This window comes from Hordeum vulgare, chromosome 6H, assembly GCF_904849725.1.
Source record: "Hordeum vulgare subsp. vulgare chromosome 6H, MorexV3_pseudomolecules_assembly, whole genome shotgun sequence".
Taxonomy (NCBI): domain Eukaryota; kingdom Viridiplantae; phylum Streptophyta; class Magnoliopsida; order Poales; family Poaceae; genus Hordeum; species Hordeum vulgare.
In genome coordinates this window covers 72388058-72407824 of record NC_058523.1, presented here as the reverse complement: position 1 = coordinate 72407824, position 19767 = coordinate 72388058, and the positions used below count along the sequence as shown (strand labels likewise).

The 19767-nt window shown below is 44.9% G+C and overlaps 1 protein-coding gene across 1 annotated transcript; it reads left to right on the top strand.

The window, feature by feature from the left end:
- The first annotated feature begins 15205 nt into the window (after positions 1-15205).
- On the top strand, positions 15206-19277 carry LOC123403921 (tyrosine-sulfated glycopeptide receptor 1-like). The gene has a single exon (XM_045097831.1). The coding sequence runs from the start codon at positions 15989-15991 to the stop codon at positions 19172-19174; it is 3186 nt and encodes a 1061-aa protein (XP_044953766.1). The 5' UTR covers positions 15206-15988; the 3' UTR covers positions 19175-19277.
- The last annotated feature ends 490 nt before the right edge of the window (positions 19278-19767 follow it).

Below are 19767 nucleotides of genomic sequence, written 5' to 3'. Positions count from 1 at the left end.
AAGAGACCCAAGATTAAACCCAAACCCGAGACTAAGTGCTTCTGTAATGAGGGGAACAATCACTGAGGCGGAGCAACTCAAGATACTTGGTAGATAAGAAGGCTGGCAAAAGTCGAAAGAAGTGTATTTGATATACATGATGTTGATGTGTACTTTACTAGTACTCCTAGTAGCACGAGGGTATTGGATACCGGTTCGGTTGCTAAGTGATTAGTGACGCGAAATGAAAGCTACGGCATAAACGGAGACTAGCTTAAGGCGAGGTGACGATACGTGTTGGAAGTGTTTCCAAGATTGATATGATCAAACGTCGCACGCTCCCTCTACCATCGGGATTGGTGTTAAACCTAAATAATTGTTATTTCGTGCTTGCGTTAAGCATGAACATGATTGGATCATGTTTATTGCAATACAATTATTCATTTAAAGAGAATAATGGTTACTCTATTTTCTTGAATAATCACCTTCAATGGTTTATTGAATCTCGATCGTAGTGTTACACATGTTCATGATATTGGTGCCAAAAGATACGAGTTGATGATGATGGTACCACTTACTTGTGGCACTGCCGCTTGAGTCATGTTAGTATAAATTGCATGAAGAGGCTCCATGCTGATGGATCTTTGTACTCACCTGATTTCGAATCACTAGTGACATGCGAATCATACCACATGAGCAAGGCCTTGTTTTCATTGAGATGAAATAAGATAGTAACTTGTTGGAAGTGATACATTTTGATGTATGCAGTCCAATGGGTGCTGAGGCACGCAGTGGATATCATTATGTTCTTACTTCACTCATGATTTGAGTAGATACAAGAGTATTTACTTAATGAATCACAAGTCTAAAATGTTGAAAAGTTCAATTCCGTTTCAGAGTGAAGTTCGTCGTAACAAGAGGATAAACTGTCTACGATATGATCATGGAAATGAATATCTGAGTTACGAGTTTTGGTACACAGTTAAGACAATGTGGAAATTGTTTCGCAGTTCATGCCACCTGGAACGTCATAGTGTGATGATGTGTGTGAACGTCATAGCCACGCACTATTTGGTATGGTGCATACTATGATGTCTCTTATCGAATTACCACTATCGTTTATGGGTTATGCATTAGAGACAACCGCACTCACTTTAAATAGGGCACCGCGTATTTCCGTTGAGATGACACAGTATAGACTGAGGTTTAGAGAAATCTAAACTGTCGTTTCTTGAAAGTTTGGGGTTTCGACACTTATGTGAGAAAGTTTCAGTCTGATAAGCTCGAACCCAAAGCGGATAAATGCATCTTCATAGGATATCCAAAACAGTTGGGTACATCTCCTATCTCAGATCCGAAAGCAAAGTGTTTGTTTCTAGAAACGGATCCTTTCTCGAGGAAAGGTTTTTCTCGGAAGAATTGAGTGGGAGGGTAGTAGAACTTAATGAGGTTATTGAACCATCACTTCAACCAGTGTGTAGCAGGGCGCAGGAAGTTGTTCATGTGGCGCCTACACCAATTGAAGTGGAAGCTGATGATGATGATCATTGAGCTTCGAGTCAAGTTACTACAAACCTCGTAGGTCGACAAGGTCGCGTACTGCTGCAGAGTAGTACGGTTACCCTATCTTGGAGGTCGTGTTGTTGAGCAACAGTGAACCTACGAGTTATGAAGAAAGCGATGGTGGGCCCAGATTCCGACAAATGGCTGGAAGCCATGAAATCCGTGAGAGGATCCATGTGTGAAAACAAAGTGTAGACTTTGGTAGAACTACTTGATGGTCATAGGACTATTGAGTAAAAATGGATCTTTAAAAGAAGACAGACGATGATGGTGATAAGTCACTATTAAGAAAAGCTCGACTTGTCGCAAAGATGTTTTCGATAAGATCAAACAGTTGACTATGATGAGACTTTCTCACTCGTAGCGATGCTAAAAGTCTGTTAGAATTATGTTAGTTGTTGATGCATTATTTATGAAATATTGCACGTAGGATGTCAAAACATTGTTTTCTCGACGGTTTCCTTGAGCAAACATTGTATGTGATACAACCAGAAGGTTTTGTCGATCCTAAAGATACTAGCAAGTATGCAAGCTCTAGTGATCCTTCAATGGACTGGTGCAAGCATCTCGGAGTTGGAATATACACTTTGATGAGATGATCAAAGATTTTGGGTTTGTACAAGGTTTATGAGAAACTTGTATTTCCAAAGAAGTGAGTGGGAGCACTATAGAATTTCTGATAGGTATATGTGGTTGACATACTGTGGATCAGAAGTAATGTAGAATTTCTGTAAAGCATACAAGGTTGTTTGAAAGAAGTTTTCAAAGGAGTACCTGGATTACGCTACTTGAACGTTGAGCATCAAAGATCTATGGAGATAGATCGAAAGCGCTTAATAGAAGTTTCAACAAGATGCATGCCTTGACAAGTTTTTGAAAGAGTTCAAAATAGACCAGCAAAGAAGGAGTTCTTGGTTGCGTTGTGAGGTGTGAATTTGAGTAAGACTCAAAACCCGACCACGGCAGAATAAAGAGAATAGACGAAGGTCGTCTTCTATGCCTTAGCCGTAGAATCTAAAGTATGCCATGCTGTGTACCGCACCTGAAGTGTGCCTTGACTCAAAGTATGTTGAGAGGTACAGAGAGTGATCCATGATTGAATCACTAGCAGCGGTCAAAATTTATCCTTAGTAACTAATGGACTAAGGAACTTTTCTCGATTATGGAGGTGGTTAAAGAGTTTGTCGTAAAGGGTTACGTCAATGCAAGCTTTGACACTAATCCGGATAACCATGAGTAGTGAAACGGATTCGTATAGTAGAGTAGATATTTGGAGCATTTCCGAATAGCACGTAGTAGCAGCATCTATAAGATGACATAAAGATTTGTAAAGAACGCACGAATCTGAAAGTTTCAGAACCGTTGACTAAAACCTCTCTCACGAGCAAGACGTGATCAGACCCCATAACTATATGGGTGTTGGATTCGTTGGAATCACATGGTGATGTGAACTAGATTATTGACTCTAGTGCAAGTGGGAGACTGTTGGAAATATGCCCTAGAGGCAATAATAAATTAGTTATTATTATATTTCTTAGTTCATGATAATCGTTTATTATCCATGCTATAATTGTATTGATTGGAAACACAATACTTGTGTGGATACATAGACAAAACACTGTCCCTAGTAAGCCTCTAGTTGACTTGCTCGTTGATCAAAGATGGTCAAGGTTTACTGTCCATAGGCAAGTGTTGTCACTTGATAACGGGATCACATCATTAGGATAATCATGTGATCGAATAGACCCAAACTAATAGACGTAGCATGTTGATCGTGTCATTTTGTTGCTACTGTTTTCTGCGTGTCAAGTATTTGTTCCTATGACCATGAGATCATATAACTCACGGACACCGGAGGAATGCTTTGTGTGTATCAAACGTCGCAACGTAACTGGGTGACTATAAAGATGCTCTACAGGTATCTCCGAAGGTGTTCGTTGAGTTAGTATAGATCGAGACTGGGATTTGTCACTCCGTGTGACGGAGAGGTATCTCGGGGCCCACTCGGTAATACAACATCACACACAAGCCTTGCAAGCAATGTAACTTAATGTAAGTTGCGGGATCTTGTATTACGGAACGAGTAAAGAGACTTGCCGGTAAACGAGATTGAAATAGGTATGCGGATACTAACGATCGAATCTCGGGCGAGTAACATACCGAAGGACAAAGGGAATGACATACGGGATTATATGAATCCTTGGCATGAGGTTCAAACGATAAGATCTTCGTAGAATATGTAGGATCCAATATGGGCATCCAGGTCCCGCTATTGGATATTGACCGAGGAGTCTCTCGGGTCATGTCTACATAGTTCTCGAACCCGCAGGGTCTGCACACTTAAGGTTCGACGTTGTTTTATGCGTATTTGAGTTATATGGTTGGTTACCGAATGTTGTTCGGAGTCCCGGATGATCACGGACGTCACGAGGGTTTCCGGAATGGTCCGAAAACGAAGATTGATATATAGGATGACCTCATTTGGTTACCGGAAGGTTTTCGTGCATTACCGGAAAAGTTTCGGGCTCATCGGTAGTGTACCGGGAGTGTCGGGAGGGGTGCCGGGGACCATCGGGAGGGGTGTCACGCCCCAAGGGGTCTCATGGGCTATGGGAAGAGATAAACCAGCCCCTAGTGGGCTGGAATAAGTTCCCACTAAGGCCCATAAGGTTTGAGAAGGAAAAAACACAAGGTGGAAAGAGTTTCCAAGTGGGAAGGTGGAATCCTACTCCAAGTAGGATTGGAGTAGGACTCCTCCACCTCCAATTTCGGCCAAACCTTTAGGTTTTGAGGCTGCCTCCTCCCCTCCCTCCCACCTATATATACGGAGGTTTTAGGGCTGATTTGAGACGACTTTTCCACGGCAGCCCGACCACATACCTCCACGGTTTTTCCTCTAGATCGCGTTTCTGCGGAGCTCGGGCGGAGCCCTGCTGAGACAAGGTCATCACCAACCTCCGGAGCGCCATCACGTTGCCGGAGAACTCTTCTACCTCTCTGTCTCTCTTGCTGGATCAAGAAGGCCGAGATCATCGTCGAGCTGTACGTGTGCTGAACGCGGAGGTGCCGTCCGTTCGGTACTAGATTGTGGGACTGATCGCGGGATTGTTCGCGGGGCGGATCGAGGGACGTGAGGACGTTCCACTACATCAACCGCGTTCACTAACGCTTCCGCTGTACGATCTACAAGGGTACGTAGATCACTCATCCCCTCTCGTAGATGGACATCACCATGATAGGTCTTCGTGCGCGTAGGAAATTTTTTGTTTCCCATGCGACGTTCCCCAACACCAACTTGGCTTCAGCTTTTTCTGCTCGCTTTGTTAAAGCATCTTGATCAGCTTGAGCCCTTTTTAAGTCGGCTTTTAGCTTCTCCATCTCAGATAAGATCAGTTGATACTTCTCTTCTGATTTTTCCCGGGCATCCTGCTGATCGGTTAAACTTTTCTTCAAGTCGCCAAGTGTTGATTCAGTTTGGATAAGAGATTCCTGTTGAAATATATAGTTAAGGGGCAAGTCTCAGAATTATTGCAAGCAACATCCCTCACACTTTGGGGCTAATGTATAATTTTTTAGACAACATTATACAGTATCAAGACTCGGCTCATCTTTTCACTAATGACCCGGCCCTTGGGGGTTACAGGTCGAAAGTTTTTCAATAATCAAGACCCGGCTCATCTTTTCACGGATGACCCGGCCCTTGGGGGTTACAGATCGAAAGTTTTTCAATCATCAAGACCCGGCTCATCTTTTTACTGATGACCCGGCCCTTGGGGGTTAATGAGGATAATATAGTGTACAACAAAACGTACCTCATGTTTTTTCTTCAGCATTCGAAGCAGGCTCTTCTCCATCTCATAACTCGCCTCCAGGCGACTTGCAAAGCCAGAGCAAAGTTCTTTGAATTCAAGATTCTCGTATTGGGAGAGCTTAGCCTTGGAAAGTTCATGCTCAAAAACAGGTTGAGCTGATGATGATACATGCTTCGATAAAACCACTGTGGCTGGTTTAGAGAAGCGAGTACCGGTGATAACTACAGCGTCCGGGTCTTCTGATGTTGTCAATGGACTCGGCGGGTTAGGCGCTTCCATGGTTTCCTTAGGCGAGCTGGGGAGATCCACTTGATCTTCAGGTTTGTATTGGTCCGGGTTATCCTGGATCGGCCCCGATTTTTTGATAGGCTCCGAAATTGTAATGGGAGTTGACCCGCCAGTTTTTCTTTTCTTCGCATGTGCCCTGAAAGGAGAAGGGTGTGCGTTTAAAGGAATGGATATTATCACCATCGGACTAAAGGTAAATATTATCAAAGGCTTACCCAGGGACACGGATCATCGGTGGAAGTGCCGACATCACTGAGTCGCCAGATGTGGGAGGAGAACTCTGCAAAAAATTATACTTCGAAGATCTGAGCGAGTTACAAACGCGATCCAAAAGGGCCTGAAGAAGTGTTATTAAAAGATACCACATTTTGCCTTTTCTTGCTTCTTGTTGGTAATCCGGACACCACGTCTCCAGAATGACTTCGAGTTTTCCGATTTGAGGTGTGTTGTGCTTTCTTCAGAAGAAAATTTGGATCCAAACAAGCATTCGGGTGTGAGAAGGGAACTTTCCCACAAATTCGCCTGGCCGGCTTAGGTGGAGAAGGAGATGAGTCGGAGGAAACAGAAATTACCTCTACAGAATCCTCCTGGCTTTCATTGTCTTCATTCTACACAAGAGATACAGAGGTGTAAACACAAAATTATCAGTAATGGATGGCGAGTTAAAAGAGGATGGATCTTTTACCTCCGAAAGTACGTTGCTGACTTGGGATTCATCGGCTTCAGATGGCTCGGTAACGGCACCTTTGCCCTTGCCCTTGGATTTATTCTTTGGAGGCGGCCTAGCTTGCTTCATGGCTGACTTTTTTGGCCTCTTGGACCAAAATTTATCACCTTTCTGAAATGACTTATTTTATAAGAGGTCATAGTTCAAGTAAGACGTAAGGAATAAAAAACAAAAGGCAGGTTAAGTTATTTACCTTTGGTGCCGGGTTAATCTTGCAGAAAGGTTTAAGACCTATTTGGCCGCATTTTGCCGCGGGTTCGCCGGTCAGCTTCTTGATGATGGTTACAATATAATTTTCCGTCAGAGCCGTGTGGAAGTAGCACTGAGGATGGTCTAGGGTGCCGTTGAATTCACACATTAACCCGTCCCGGCGACTTAAAGGGAGGATACACCATTCGACCCAGCAGCGGATCAAGTCAACTCCAGTAAGGCCGTTGTTTGTCAAAGATCTTAACTCGGACAATACTAGGATAAAGTCTGACTCCTCCTCTTCGGTGAGCTTGTCTAGGAGTTTGAAATTTGTTGGAAGGTGATCTTCCCTGTAGCCCAGAAGCGTGTTCTCGCCTTCAGGCGAAGTCTCCTGGCAGTAAAACCAAGACTCGCCCCAGCCTTTGGGATGGCTTGGCATGGCGAGTGACGGGAATAAGCTATCCCTGCGGTGCTGAACATTGACACCACCAAGCTCCAGGCTGGGGCCATTGTGAAATTATGTTTGGCGATTCAAGTGGAAGAAGTACCAGAATAAGGGAACTGAGGGTTCCATCCGCAAGTAAGCCTCACAAAACACCTGGAACTGGCATAGATTGCTTATCGAGTTGGGCCCTAGATCTTGGAGGCAAACATTCATAAAAGTCATGGCATCTCTGAGGAATTTCGATCCGGGCGGCTTAAAGCCCCTCTCAAGGTGTTCAACAAAGACAACAATATCCCCTTCCTTGGGATTGGGGACTTCTTCTCCTAACCCGGTGCGCCAACCAATAACCTCTTGAGGGTCTAGATTCCCCGTTTTCACATAATCATTAAGTATAGCATCATTAACCTTGGTTGGGAGCCAGTCACTTTTGAAAACAGCGCCCATGCTACAAAGGGATAAAATTACGGGTGAATTGACATACCAAGCATCTACTGAAAATGGTGAAACAAGTTCATTTGACTCGCCAAACAGTTTGCCTGATGGCTGAGGGATTTTTTTGACCCGCCAACGAAGGTCCGGGTCAGGTTGCCAGGGCGACTTATGAAACTCTTGCAACTTAAAGGAGAGGTGTTTCAGAGCATCAGTGGTATTTGTCAAAATGGTGAAGTATGAGACTATAAACAGATTTCACTTAACAAGCGATAGATTATGGATCTACCGGGCAGACGGAAATGAACGCAAAAAATGTCTGGATAGAACGACCTGCGACTAAGGTGGGGACAGTACTGTTGATTTGGTGAAGCCCTTTTCTAAGTATGCAAGTCAAGGCCGAACAAATAAAGGTATGAAAAACATTGTTGTGCTCGCTATCATCACCGCCAACTAATCAGGAACAAATAAAGCCATTCGGAAGATACCAAGAACACAGTAGGTATGAACCTCGAAAGAACTTGGATCTGCTTTCAAATGGCGGAAGCTAACCTGGTGGATATGGCTAGAGACGTCTGAAGAAGGGTTCGCCGCGAGCGTTGCGCGGACGGCGACGAAGGTCTCGGACGGTGCGAAAACCTCGGGTGGCGACGAGATGTTCGACGACGACGAGGTGTTCGGCGGCGACGAGGTGCTCAACAACGGCGAGGCGTTCGACGGCGATGGACTGCTCGGCCACGACGAGGTGTTCGGCGGCGACGAAGCCTTCGGGCGGCACCGAAGCCTTTGGATGGCGACGGGGTCTTCGGGTGGCGGCGGAGCTCTCGATGGCGATGAGATTTTCGCTGCGATAGTGGGGAAGAGAAGGGCGACAAGACGGGTAGGTGAAATGCGCCCAGTCCCTTCCTCCCACCTATTTATCAGGTCGGGTGCTAGGATCGAGGCGCCACGAGCGGGAACTGCCGAAAGATAAAGATTCGCCATGATGGCGCCCCGAAATTTTTGGGATAACGATATCGAAGGATCCGTTGGGGATTATGTCATTATCCTTTCCGAGATTCAAGGGATAAGGAGGTGCCAACAAGAAATGGTTTGGCGACTCAAGTTTTTCCGCAACAGACGGCGGTTTAAGTGCATGGTGCATAAGAGGAGTGAAGATGAATCGCCCCTAATTGAGTAAGGATATTGGCGTGAAGGAAATTCAAGTCAATCTGGGGCCTAATGTTGAGGATATTATCTGTTGATAACCCGCCCTAGTTGGGCCGGGTCACCAAAGCTGGCGATTCATCTAAAATGTGGTTCGGGCCTTGGCCTGGTGAGACCGAAAGTTGTATGGCGGTTTACGACTTCCGGAAAGAGTCCATAATACAGAAGGTCTCCAAGCTTTGGAAAGATGGCGACTTAGAGATCGCAAGAGTCACGATTTGTGTAAAGGAAAGAACCCTTGTAAACCCTAAGAACTCGACCTGTATATAAAGGCGAGTCCCAGGGAAGAAGAGGGCAGGTTAGAAATCATCGAGTGCTAGGTCAGACGAGTTACGCCCTCCTTGTAATCGAAACTCCATCAATACAACACAAAGCGGGACGTAGGCTTTTACCTCCTCACGAGGGGCCGAACCTGGGTAAATCTTTTTCTCGTTCCCGTTCAACCCCTTTGAGTCGCCACCAAGGTGCGATGGCTCCAACACTAAGTCCTTTCACGAGGACATCTGCCGTGACAAAACCACGACAGGAACCCTTTGAAAGACCATGTTTTGATCATCCGGTTCTCAAACACCCTGAAGTGCGAGGACTTTAATGGAGGCGATCAAATCTTGTGGGGAACGTGTGCAAAACTCTGCAGAGTACTCAAACCTAATCGATTAGCCGTGTTCACGGTCATGGACAACTTGAGCCAAAGGAACTGAAGCTATCTGGAATTTTCAACACCAATAACTTATTTATGTGGGTATTATTGATAATTTGGGTATGAGAAATGGTTGGTGGAACCTTCTCATTAACAACCAACATTTTTAGTAAATTTTGCTTTTACCTTCTCTCTTGTTGTAGGAAAATTTGCTTTACGCAAAACTTAAACTACTACCCCACCTGCCATATATGCATATAGTATAGAGGATATTTTCACCCCTCTCTTTTGTGACTTGCCGGCATATTCAATATGTTGACCTACATAGCTGCAACGTCTTATGTTGCATATACTTTCTTCGACGAGTAAGAGTACGATTCAGGGTTACGGTCTGCACTCAACCTGGCGTTGGTGTTTATTGGGACTCCACTCCCTTGACTGTTTCCGTTGAGATTTTGAGGTATATATCATTTTTACGTTATTTACATGTGATTGCACTTTGATATATACATTGATGTACTATGTGTGCCAGTATACTGATCCAGGGATGGCACAGATACACAGAGGCTTGACTCATTTTGAGTCAGGTCTCTACAGCTTCACCAGAAAACACTGTATCAAGGACATTGTGTTACGGTAGTACCTTGCTTTGAAGAGGCGAGCACATAAACTCTCCGATGACTAGATTAATCTCCAAGCCTGACGCGCTAAGAGAGTCTGCTTGAAGCAACAAGAGTCACGGAAACCCACTCTCCCAATTTATTCTCTTTGCATCGCTTAGTCCAAAGTTCGGGGCAAGCGCGATTGCCCCCCTCCCCACCCCCACCCCCACCCCCTCTTGATGAGTAGCACATAGCTTCGTCGATGGCCGATGGTGTTCATTCATTTGTCCATGCATAGACTGGGAATATATTAGCTCTTACCTCTGGCACTTCCTTCTTCTTTATTTGTCGTTGCATTCAATAGCCTATTTGAAGTTTACAAAAGTTGTTAGAGCATATTGCAACACGTGTGATTTTGGTAATTGATGACGATCCCTATGGACTAATGGTTGCCTTGAGTTATATTCGAAGTATTTGTCCATAGGCATTTCTTGAAGTCCATATGTTGGTTTCAAGGAGTTTATATGATGACCAAAGTGGTATTCAAGGTTTTATCCAAAGATTGATCATAGAGAAGATAAGATACAAGGTTGATCAAGACTAAGTCAAAGAGTGAATCAAGTTGATCAACACACAAAGCGTACAAGATGTACCTAGAGGGATCAAGTGATCCCATGTATGGTAAGCATTGTCCATTACGCTTTCTGTATTAACCCATGGTCTACGTGAGAGTTCTATGTGGGGTTAGGTATGTTTTCATGGGTTTGCATCAAGAAAAAGATCTAATATGACCCATGGAGGATGACATCAAGTGGTGAAATATTGACGCAAACTAGGAGGTGGGGGTACCGAAAAAGAAAGGGGAGGAGCCAACAATGGCGGTTGGGCCGATGGCAGGGGCAGTGGACAAGGCGCCTGACGACGTAGCAGAGCTGGTGGCCAGGGAGGTGCTAGAGGCATCTGATACAAAGTTGGAGAGATGGTTTGCCTTCACTAGATTGATCTCATACAACTGTTACACATATGTACTCGTGAGAGAGAGAAGTAGACGGAGAAAAGGGGCACGCAGGCCCACGGAGTCACTACAGATCATGTAATCTAGGAGTACAAGTATGGTAATGTAGAACACAAGAGTTACGTGTTAACAGGAGGGGGGCCACGGAGAAGAGGGAGGTGCTACGACCACCACCATGCTCATGTGAGAGAGAGGGAGGGCGGAACGTTAAGTTCAGGTCCAATCCGTTATGTTCCACTTCATTCCACAAACCGAACACATCTTAACTCCTCAAACTTTAGAGAATCTTTTTTAGCAGTTAACCGTTTGAGGGTTCGATTAGCTAGGCCTTATGTGAAGTGCTTTGCATCTCCATGCATACCAAGCTTACACAACTATGAAAAGTTGACAGCCAACCAACACCCAACTAGATTCACAAGGAATAAATAGATAAACCCCTGCCAAAAACTCTACAAAAAATAACTCCCGCGAAAAACACAAAAGAAATGGAAATAAGTTGGTTCGTGCCAAACACGTTAGGCAACAAAGAAGAGTGAATGAACCAACAGTAACTACCAGCTAAACACACTATACAAAGAGACCAAAAATGGACACCACTAACCAATGACCAAATGTTGCCATATAAGTCCATCCAAAAAGAAAAGAAAAAATGTGCGGTGATAAGTAAAGACTTGTATATATAGTCAAGTTGGCAAAATAATAAAAGTTCTCTGATGAGCACATCATATCGTATCCATCAGATCATGGAGTTAAACAAATGCATCATTGTACCATTTACCGATTCAATAATCAGAGAATCAAAGGGTGGTCACCAAAAGCACCAATTGTTTTTGTGCAAGAGGGTCTGGTCTTTTCATAGATTATTGGCTTATTGCACCTTTGTAATCAATTTCCACAGGAATATACACATAGCAGGACGTAGGATTTTACCTCAATCTGAGAAACTGAACCCGAGTAAACTTGTCTCCCGTTTCCCGATCAACCCCTTTGAGTTGCCACATAGTTGCGATGGCTTCACCACTAAGTCCTTTCACGAGGACATCTATTGTGACAAAACCACGACACTAGTAGTGACCATGTGGCATGCCTATGAAGTTACAAATGCTTATTGTTGTGTTAATGCATCAGCCAATTCGCTTTGACAATCTAGACATGGTTCAGTAGTCAAAGCAACTTTGTCACTTCGTGTACCTTTTTTCTAACACGTCGTTAATCATCTTTGTCCCCCGGTTTGGCTAATCGCTGATGGTAGTAGTGGAGCTAAATAAGATTTGTCATGTGTGAAAGGATAAATAATTCCTTTTTTAGGGGAAAGATTGCAATTATATTGACAAAACATCACCATCATTACAATGAGATAGCACCAGCAATTCCAGATCCAGAGGTAGTTGGCCCAAAAAGATCGCCCCTCTACCACTGATCTCAGAATGTTTAGCTAGTTCATAAGCACATTTGTTTCCCTCTCTCCCTATCTTTCGAAAAACAATGTCTAATCTAGTCTGCAGCACCTCCCTAATCACTATATAATGCTCTCTCCAAGCTACTAAAGGGGGTGCAGGTGACAGAATGTTTGAAATAACCGCCGCGTAATCAGATTCGACGATGATCTTTTCATTTCCCAAGTTCAAAGCAGCCTTCAACCCAGTGACACAAGCACAAACTTCAGCCTCTTCTACAGTGGCACAAGCAAGTAGTTTTACGCTCTCAGCTCTTACCAGTCTGCCCATATAATTTCTTATAATGTACCCATCACTAGATTCTCTAGAACTGGCTACGAACGCAACATTCGTCTTAACTTTGAGCCATCCAACCGGAGGCTTGGTCTAGACTTTCCTGCAGACTCGGTCCAGGTTTGTTCAACACTAACATATGTCGCTTCGGGGAAGCAACAAAATCAATCGGCTTCTTTCCCTTATCATCAGTAGCGATGCACTCACCCGAAAGAGTCAGAACGTAGTTTGCAGGAATCTAACCGAGTCAATAATGGAGCGTTTCCCTTGGTCATGGACCACGTCATTTCGAAGGAACCAAGCACGCTAGAAAAGAACGAGAACTAAATTTCGCTGCCTTGGTTTGATTTTTGCAAGTAGTAATAGAAGCCAGTCCGGCCTAGTGTATATAAAGACCCTTTCCTCCGAAAGATCCCACACTCCACACATCTGACCACGCAAGTCACAGGCTTTGGTTCAATCCACCACCGCATGGAAACTATTTTCATTCGTCATTCCACAAATATTGCACGTCTTATCTATCTCCAGATTCCTTTTGCATTTGTTCTGCTTTACGGCAAGGTTATCAGAGGTTAGCCTCCAACCAAAAGATCGAACCTTGTTTGGGACGTCGGCCTTGTACACCAATTTCCACATATTCCTGTCACCCTTAGGAGCAGTGCTACTACCCGTCTGGTTGTCATTGGAGTGCTTCAAACTATATGCCAGCTTGTACGCACTAAGGACAGAGAAATGTCCGGAAGATTCACAGTGCCAAGCTGGAGCATGCTCCATCTCGTGACTAGGGATCTTTATCTTCAAGATCACCTCCACATCATTTGGCCAAAAAACCTCTCTCACCAACTCCTCATTCCATTCCTTACTCTCCGGTAAGAATAGATCACACACTCTACGAGTCCTGGATCGTTTCCTGCTGCCAAGAATTTTTAGGAACGGTTCAGTAGGGATCCAATTATCCCTCCAAATACGGATGGAGTTGCCATTTCCAATCCTCCAGACTACACCTTGCCTCAATAGCTTCAAACCAAATTCGATTCCCCTACACCCTTGTGACGCTTCACCAGAAAACACTGTATCAAGGACACTGCGTTAGGGTAGTACCTTGCTTTGAAGAGGCGAGCGCATAAACTCTTCGCTGACTGGATTAATCTCCAAGCCTGACGCGCTAAGAGAGCTTGGTTGAAGCAACAAGAGTCACGGAAACCCACTCTCCCAATTTATTCTATTTGCATCGCTTAGTCCGAATTGTGGGGCGAGGGCGATTGCCCCCCTCCCCACCCCCACCCCCTTCTTGATGAGTAGCACATAGCTTAGTCGATGGCTGATGGTGTTCATTCATTTATCCATGCATAGACTAGGAATATATTAGCTCTTAGCTCTAGCACTTCCTTCTTCTTTATTTGCCGTTGCATTCAATAGCCTATTTGAAGTTAACTAAAGTTGTTAGAGCATATTTCTCCATGTGTGATTTTGGCAATTGATGACAATTCCTATGGACTAATGGCTGCCTTAAGTTATATTCGAAGGATTTATCCATAGGCATTTCTTGAAGTCCATCTGTTGGTTTCAAGTAGTTTATATGATGACCAAGGTGCCATTCAAGGTTTTATCCAAAGATTGGTCATAGAGAAGATAAGATACAAGGTTGATCAAGACTAAGTCAAAGAATGAATCAAGTTGATCAACACACAAAGCGTACAAGATGTACAGAGAGGGATCAAGTGATCCCATGACATGGTATGCATTGTCCAATACGCTTTGTGTACTAACCCATGGTCTACGTGAGAGTTCTATGTGGGGTTACGTATGTTTCCATGGGTTTGTGTCAAGAGGAATATCTTATATGAGCCATGGAGGATGACATCAAGTGGTGAAATATGGGCGCAAACTAGGAGGTGGGAGGGGGGTTTTGAAAACGAAAGGGGAGGAGCCAACAACAGCGGTTGGGCTGATGGTAGGGGCAGTGGAGAAGGCGCCCGACGACGTAGCTTTGAAGGCGCTCGACGACGTAGCAAAGCTAATGGCCGGGGAGGTGCTGGAGGCGTCTGATACCAAGTTGGAGAGATAGTTTGCCTTCACTAGATTGATCTCATACAACTGTTACACATATGTACTCGTGAGAGAGAGAATGTTACACATATGTACTCGTGAGAGAGAGAAGTAGACGGAGAAAAGGGGCACACAGGCCTAGGGAGTCACTACAGATCCTGTAATCTAAGAGTACAAGTATGGTAATGTACAACACAAGAGTTACATGTTAACAAGAGGAGGGGCATGGAGGAGAGGGAGGTGCTACGACCATCGCCATGCTCATGGGAGAGAGAGGGAGGGCGGAACGTTAAGTTCAGGTCCAATCCATTACGTTCTACTTCATTCCACAAACCGAACACATCCTTTATTCCTCAAATTTGATTACGTTCCACTTCATTCCACAAACCGAACACATCCTTTATTCCTCAAATTTTAGAGAATCAACACATCCTTTATTCCTCAAATTTTAGAGAATCTTTTTAGCAATTAACCGTTGGGGGTTCGATTAGCCACGGCTTAACTCCTCGAAATAGGGTTCTGTTAGAGATGGCCTTATGTGAAGTGGTTTGCATCTCCATGCACACTAAGCTTACACAGCTATGAAAAGTTGACAGCCAACCAACACCCAACTAGATTCACAAGGAATAAATAGATAAACCCCTGCCAAAAACTCTACAAAAAATAACTCGCACGAAAAACACACAAAAATGGAAATAAGTTGGTTCATGCCAAACACGTTAGGCAACAAAGAGTGAATGAACCAACAGTAACTACCAACTAAACACACTATACAAAGAGACCAAAAATGGACACCACTGACCAATGACCAAATGTTGCCATATAAGTCCATCCAAAAAGGAAAGAAAAAATATGCGGCCATAAGTAAAGACTTGTATATATAGTCAAGTTGGCAGAATAATAAAAGTTCTCTGATGAGCACATCATATCGTATCGTATCCATCAGATCATGCAGTTAAACAAATGCATCATTGTACCATTTACCGATTCAATAACCAGAGAATCAAAGGGTGGCCACCCAAAGCACCAATTGTTTTTGTGCAAGAGGGTCTGGTCTTTTCATAGATTATTGGCTTATTGGGGCGGCCTCGACCGAAACGTGATGGCGTTGGGTGAGCGCCAGGAAGCTGCTGCCCGAGGCCGCGTGCAAGTGTGAAGAGCAGCACCAGTGTGGATGTGCGCCCGCACAGCCCCTGATCCTTGACCCAGACCTCCTCTCTACTGTGGTCAATGGCGAGTTCAATCCTCCCTCTCCTTCCTCCTCGCCCTCTTTCCTGACCAGGTCCAGTAGAAGCTTTGCTCAGGACACCAGCCATGAAGAAGAAGCAGCTCCGTTCCTCATGCAAGAAGTGCAGCAATGGACCTTTTGTTGGATGTGCTGCTGCTCTTGTGGTGGTACTGCTGTTCTCCATGGCATCTACAGCCACTTCTTGCACGGAGGGGGAGAAGGGCTCCCTCCTGCAGTTCCTGGATGGGCTGTCGTCGGACGGTGGCCTCGCGGCATCCTGGAGGCGGAACAGCACTGACTGCTGCGTGTGGGAAGGGATCGCCTGCGGTGCGGATGGGTCAGTCACAGACGTCTCGCTGGCTTCAAAGGGCCTTGAGGGACGTGTATCACCATCGCTGGGCAACCTCGCCGGCCTGCTGCGCGTCAACCTGTCCGACAACTCGCTGTCGGGTGGCCTGCCGCTGGAGCTGGTGTCGTCCGACAGCATCGTCGTCCTTGATGTCAGCTTCAACCGCCTTGGAGGAGACATGCAAGAGCTGCCATCTTCAACCCCTGCTCGGCCTCTGCAGGTATTGAACATCTCGAGCAACTTGTTCACGGGAGGGTTTCCGTCCACGTGGAAAGTGATGAACAACCTGGTCGCGCTCAACGCCAGCAACAACAGCTTCACTGGGCAAGTACCGAGTCATTTCTGCAGCAGCTCGTCATTGTTAGCTGTGGTTGAGCTCTGTTACAACCAATTTACAGGCAGCATCCCTCCAGGACTTGGCAACTGCTCCATGCTCAGAGTGCTCAAGGCTGGACACAACAACCTCAGGGGGACTCTCCCCAATGAACTCTTTGATGCTTCCTTACTGGAGTACCTCTCGCTTCCGGACAATGATTTAAATGGAGAGCTCGATGGCGTGCAAATAATCAAGCTCAGAAATCTGGCTAACCTAAATCTTGGAGGGAACAATTTCAGCGGCAAGATTCCCGACTCAATAGGCCAGCTCAGGAAATTAGAGGAGTTGCATTTGGACCACAACAACATGTCAGGTGAGCTGCCGTCAGCTCTGAGCAACTGCACAAATCTCATAACAGTTGATCTCAAGAGCAACCACTTCAACGGAGAACTTACCAAGGTCAACTTCTCAAGCCTGCTCAATCTGAAGAATTTAGATCTTTTGTACAACAACTTCACCGGCACAATTCCAGAAAGCATATACTCTTGCAGAAAGCTGGTTGCACTGCGCATATCTGGAAACAATTTGCATGGTCAGCTTTCACCTAGAATAGCCAGTTTGAGATCCCTCACTTTCCTATCACTTGGTTTCAACAATTTTACAAATATCACAAACACACTCTGGATACTGAAGAACTGTAGGAACCTCACTTCCCTACTTATCGGGGGGACCAACTTCAAGGGCGAGTCCATGCCAGAAGATGAAATAGTTGATGGTTTTCAGAATCTTCAGGTTCTTTCAATAGCTAGTTCCTCGTTGTCTGGAAACATACCCCTTTGGCTATCAAAGCTGACAAAGCTAGAGATGTTATTTTTGCAAGATAACCAACTCAGTGGGCCAATACCAGGCTGGATCAAAAGCCTGAAGTTACTGTTCCATCTAGACATATCACATAATAAGATTACAGGTGAAATTCCAACAGCCCTAATGGAGATGCCAATGTTAAATTCAGATAAGGTTGCACCCCGTTTGGACCCAAGAGCCTTTGAACTGCCTGTTTACGCAACACCATCACGTCAATATCGGATAACCAGTGCTTTCCCTAAAGTGCTGAATCTAGGAAATAACAAGTTCACCGGCGTGATCCCTGAGGAGATTGGTCAGTTGAACTCGCTTGTTATACTGAACTTCAGTTCAAATAGCTTATCAGGAGAAATACCACAGCAGCTCTGCAACCTGATAAATCTGCGGGTGCTGGACTTATCTAGCAATCGTCTCACAGGTATAATCCCATCGGCACTGAAGAACCTGCACTTCCTTTCAGCATTCAACATTTCCCACAATGACCTCGAAGGACAAATTCCAGACGGAGTCCAGCTAAGCACATTCCCAAATTCTAGCTTTGAGGGGAATCCAAAGTTGTGTGGCCATATTCTTCGTCGCAGTTGTGATTCAACTGAAGGACCTTCAGGCTTCAGAAAACACTGGAGCAAGAGATCCATTATGGCAATTACATTCGGTGTGTTCTTTGGAGGAGCTGCTATTCTTTTTGTGCTCGGGGGTCTCCTTGCAGCATTCAGGCATAACAGTTTCATAACCAAAAACGGGAGCAGCAATAACGGAGATGTGGAAGTTATTTCAGTCGAGATTGGTTCTGAAGAATCATTAGTGATGGTGCCACGAGGAAAGGGAGAAGAAAGTAACCTCACATTCTCTGACATTGTGAAGGCTACAAATAACTTTCACCAGGAGAACATCATCGGGTGTGGAGGTTATGGGCTGGTATATAAGGCTGATTTACCTGATGGCCTCAAACTGGCTATCAAGAAGCTTAATGATGACATGTGTCTGATGTACAGGGAATTCACTGCAGAGGTTGATGCACTCTCAATGGCACAGCATGACAACCTTGTACCGCTCTGGGGTTATGGCATACAGGGAGATTCAAGGTTCCTCATATATCCCTACATGGAGAATGGCAGCCTGGATGACTGGCTTCACAACGGGGATGGTGGTGTGAGTTCGTTTCTTGACTGGCCAACACGGCTCAAGATCGCACAAGGAGCAAGCCGGGGCCTTTCTTATATCCATGGTGTCTGCAAGCCTCACATTGTCCACCGTGACATCAAGTCCAGCAACGTCTTGCTTGACAAAGAATTCAAAGCTTATGTTGCAGATTTTGGGCTCTCCAGGTTGATTGACAGTAGAACCCATTTCACAACTGAGCTAGTTGGTACCCCGGGCTACATCCCACCTGAGTATGGGCAAGGATGGGTTGCTACATTGAGAGGTGACATGTACAGTTTTGGCATGGTCCTGCTTGAGCTGCTCACGGGAAGGCGACCTGTCCTTGTCTTATCTTCATCAAAAGAACTTGTCAGTTGGGTACAGGAAATGAAATCAGAAGGAAAGCAGCTTGAGGTCCTGGATCCTACACTCCGGGGCACACGGTATGAAGAGCAGATGTTGAAGGTGCTTGAAGCCGCTTGCAAGTGTGTCCACCGTAATCCTTTCATGAGGCCAACCATACAGGAAGTAGTCTCCTTGCTTGAAAGTATAGACACCAAACTGCAGACGCAAAATTCAGTTAAGATAGAAAGTTATTAGACAATTACTATCTTGTAGTCCAGTGCACATGGCAGACTGACTAATTACTGACTATTCTTATGCTCCTTTTGCTTGGATGCTAACAGAGTAAAGTTTTAATTCATTCCTCTCCTTCACTTTCTCAAACTATTATGTATCATGGTAAACAAGCGTGAAATTATGAGCAGGTACTCATTTCATATCCGGCATACTCCTTAAAAATTCCACATGAGTGGAGAGTTGAAGCGGAAAATCCTAACACGTTACTAGGATTCAGTTACGTTGGGGAAAATGTCCTTTTAGAGAAGTATCGCTTGCTCAATACAACTATACAAGGCAAGATGATTAATGTTTTAAATAGCGGGCTATGGTAAATAGCGGCAGGCCTGAAAATCAGCTATAGCGGAGTTATAGCGGGCTATATCGGGCTATAGCGGCATATTTGTACGTGACACCATTTAGCGGCACCCTACTGAAAAGGCTATAGCGGGGCTATAGCCGGCTATTTAAAACTATAGATGAACCACATCACGCAGCAAACTTCACATCGGCAATGTAAAGAGCACGGGAAGTATACATCACATGTTTCTAAACAGTATTTAAAAGCACGGCAA

Bases quoted from the DNA above. Each gene is read 5' to 3' on its own strand.
- LOC123403921 (XM_045097831.1), top strand. From the start codon at position 15,989: ATGAAGAAGAAGCAGCTCCGTTCCTCATGCAAGAAGTGCAGCAATGGA.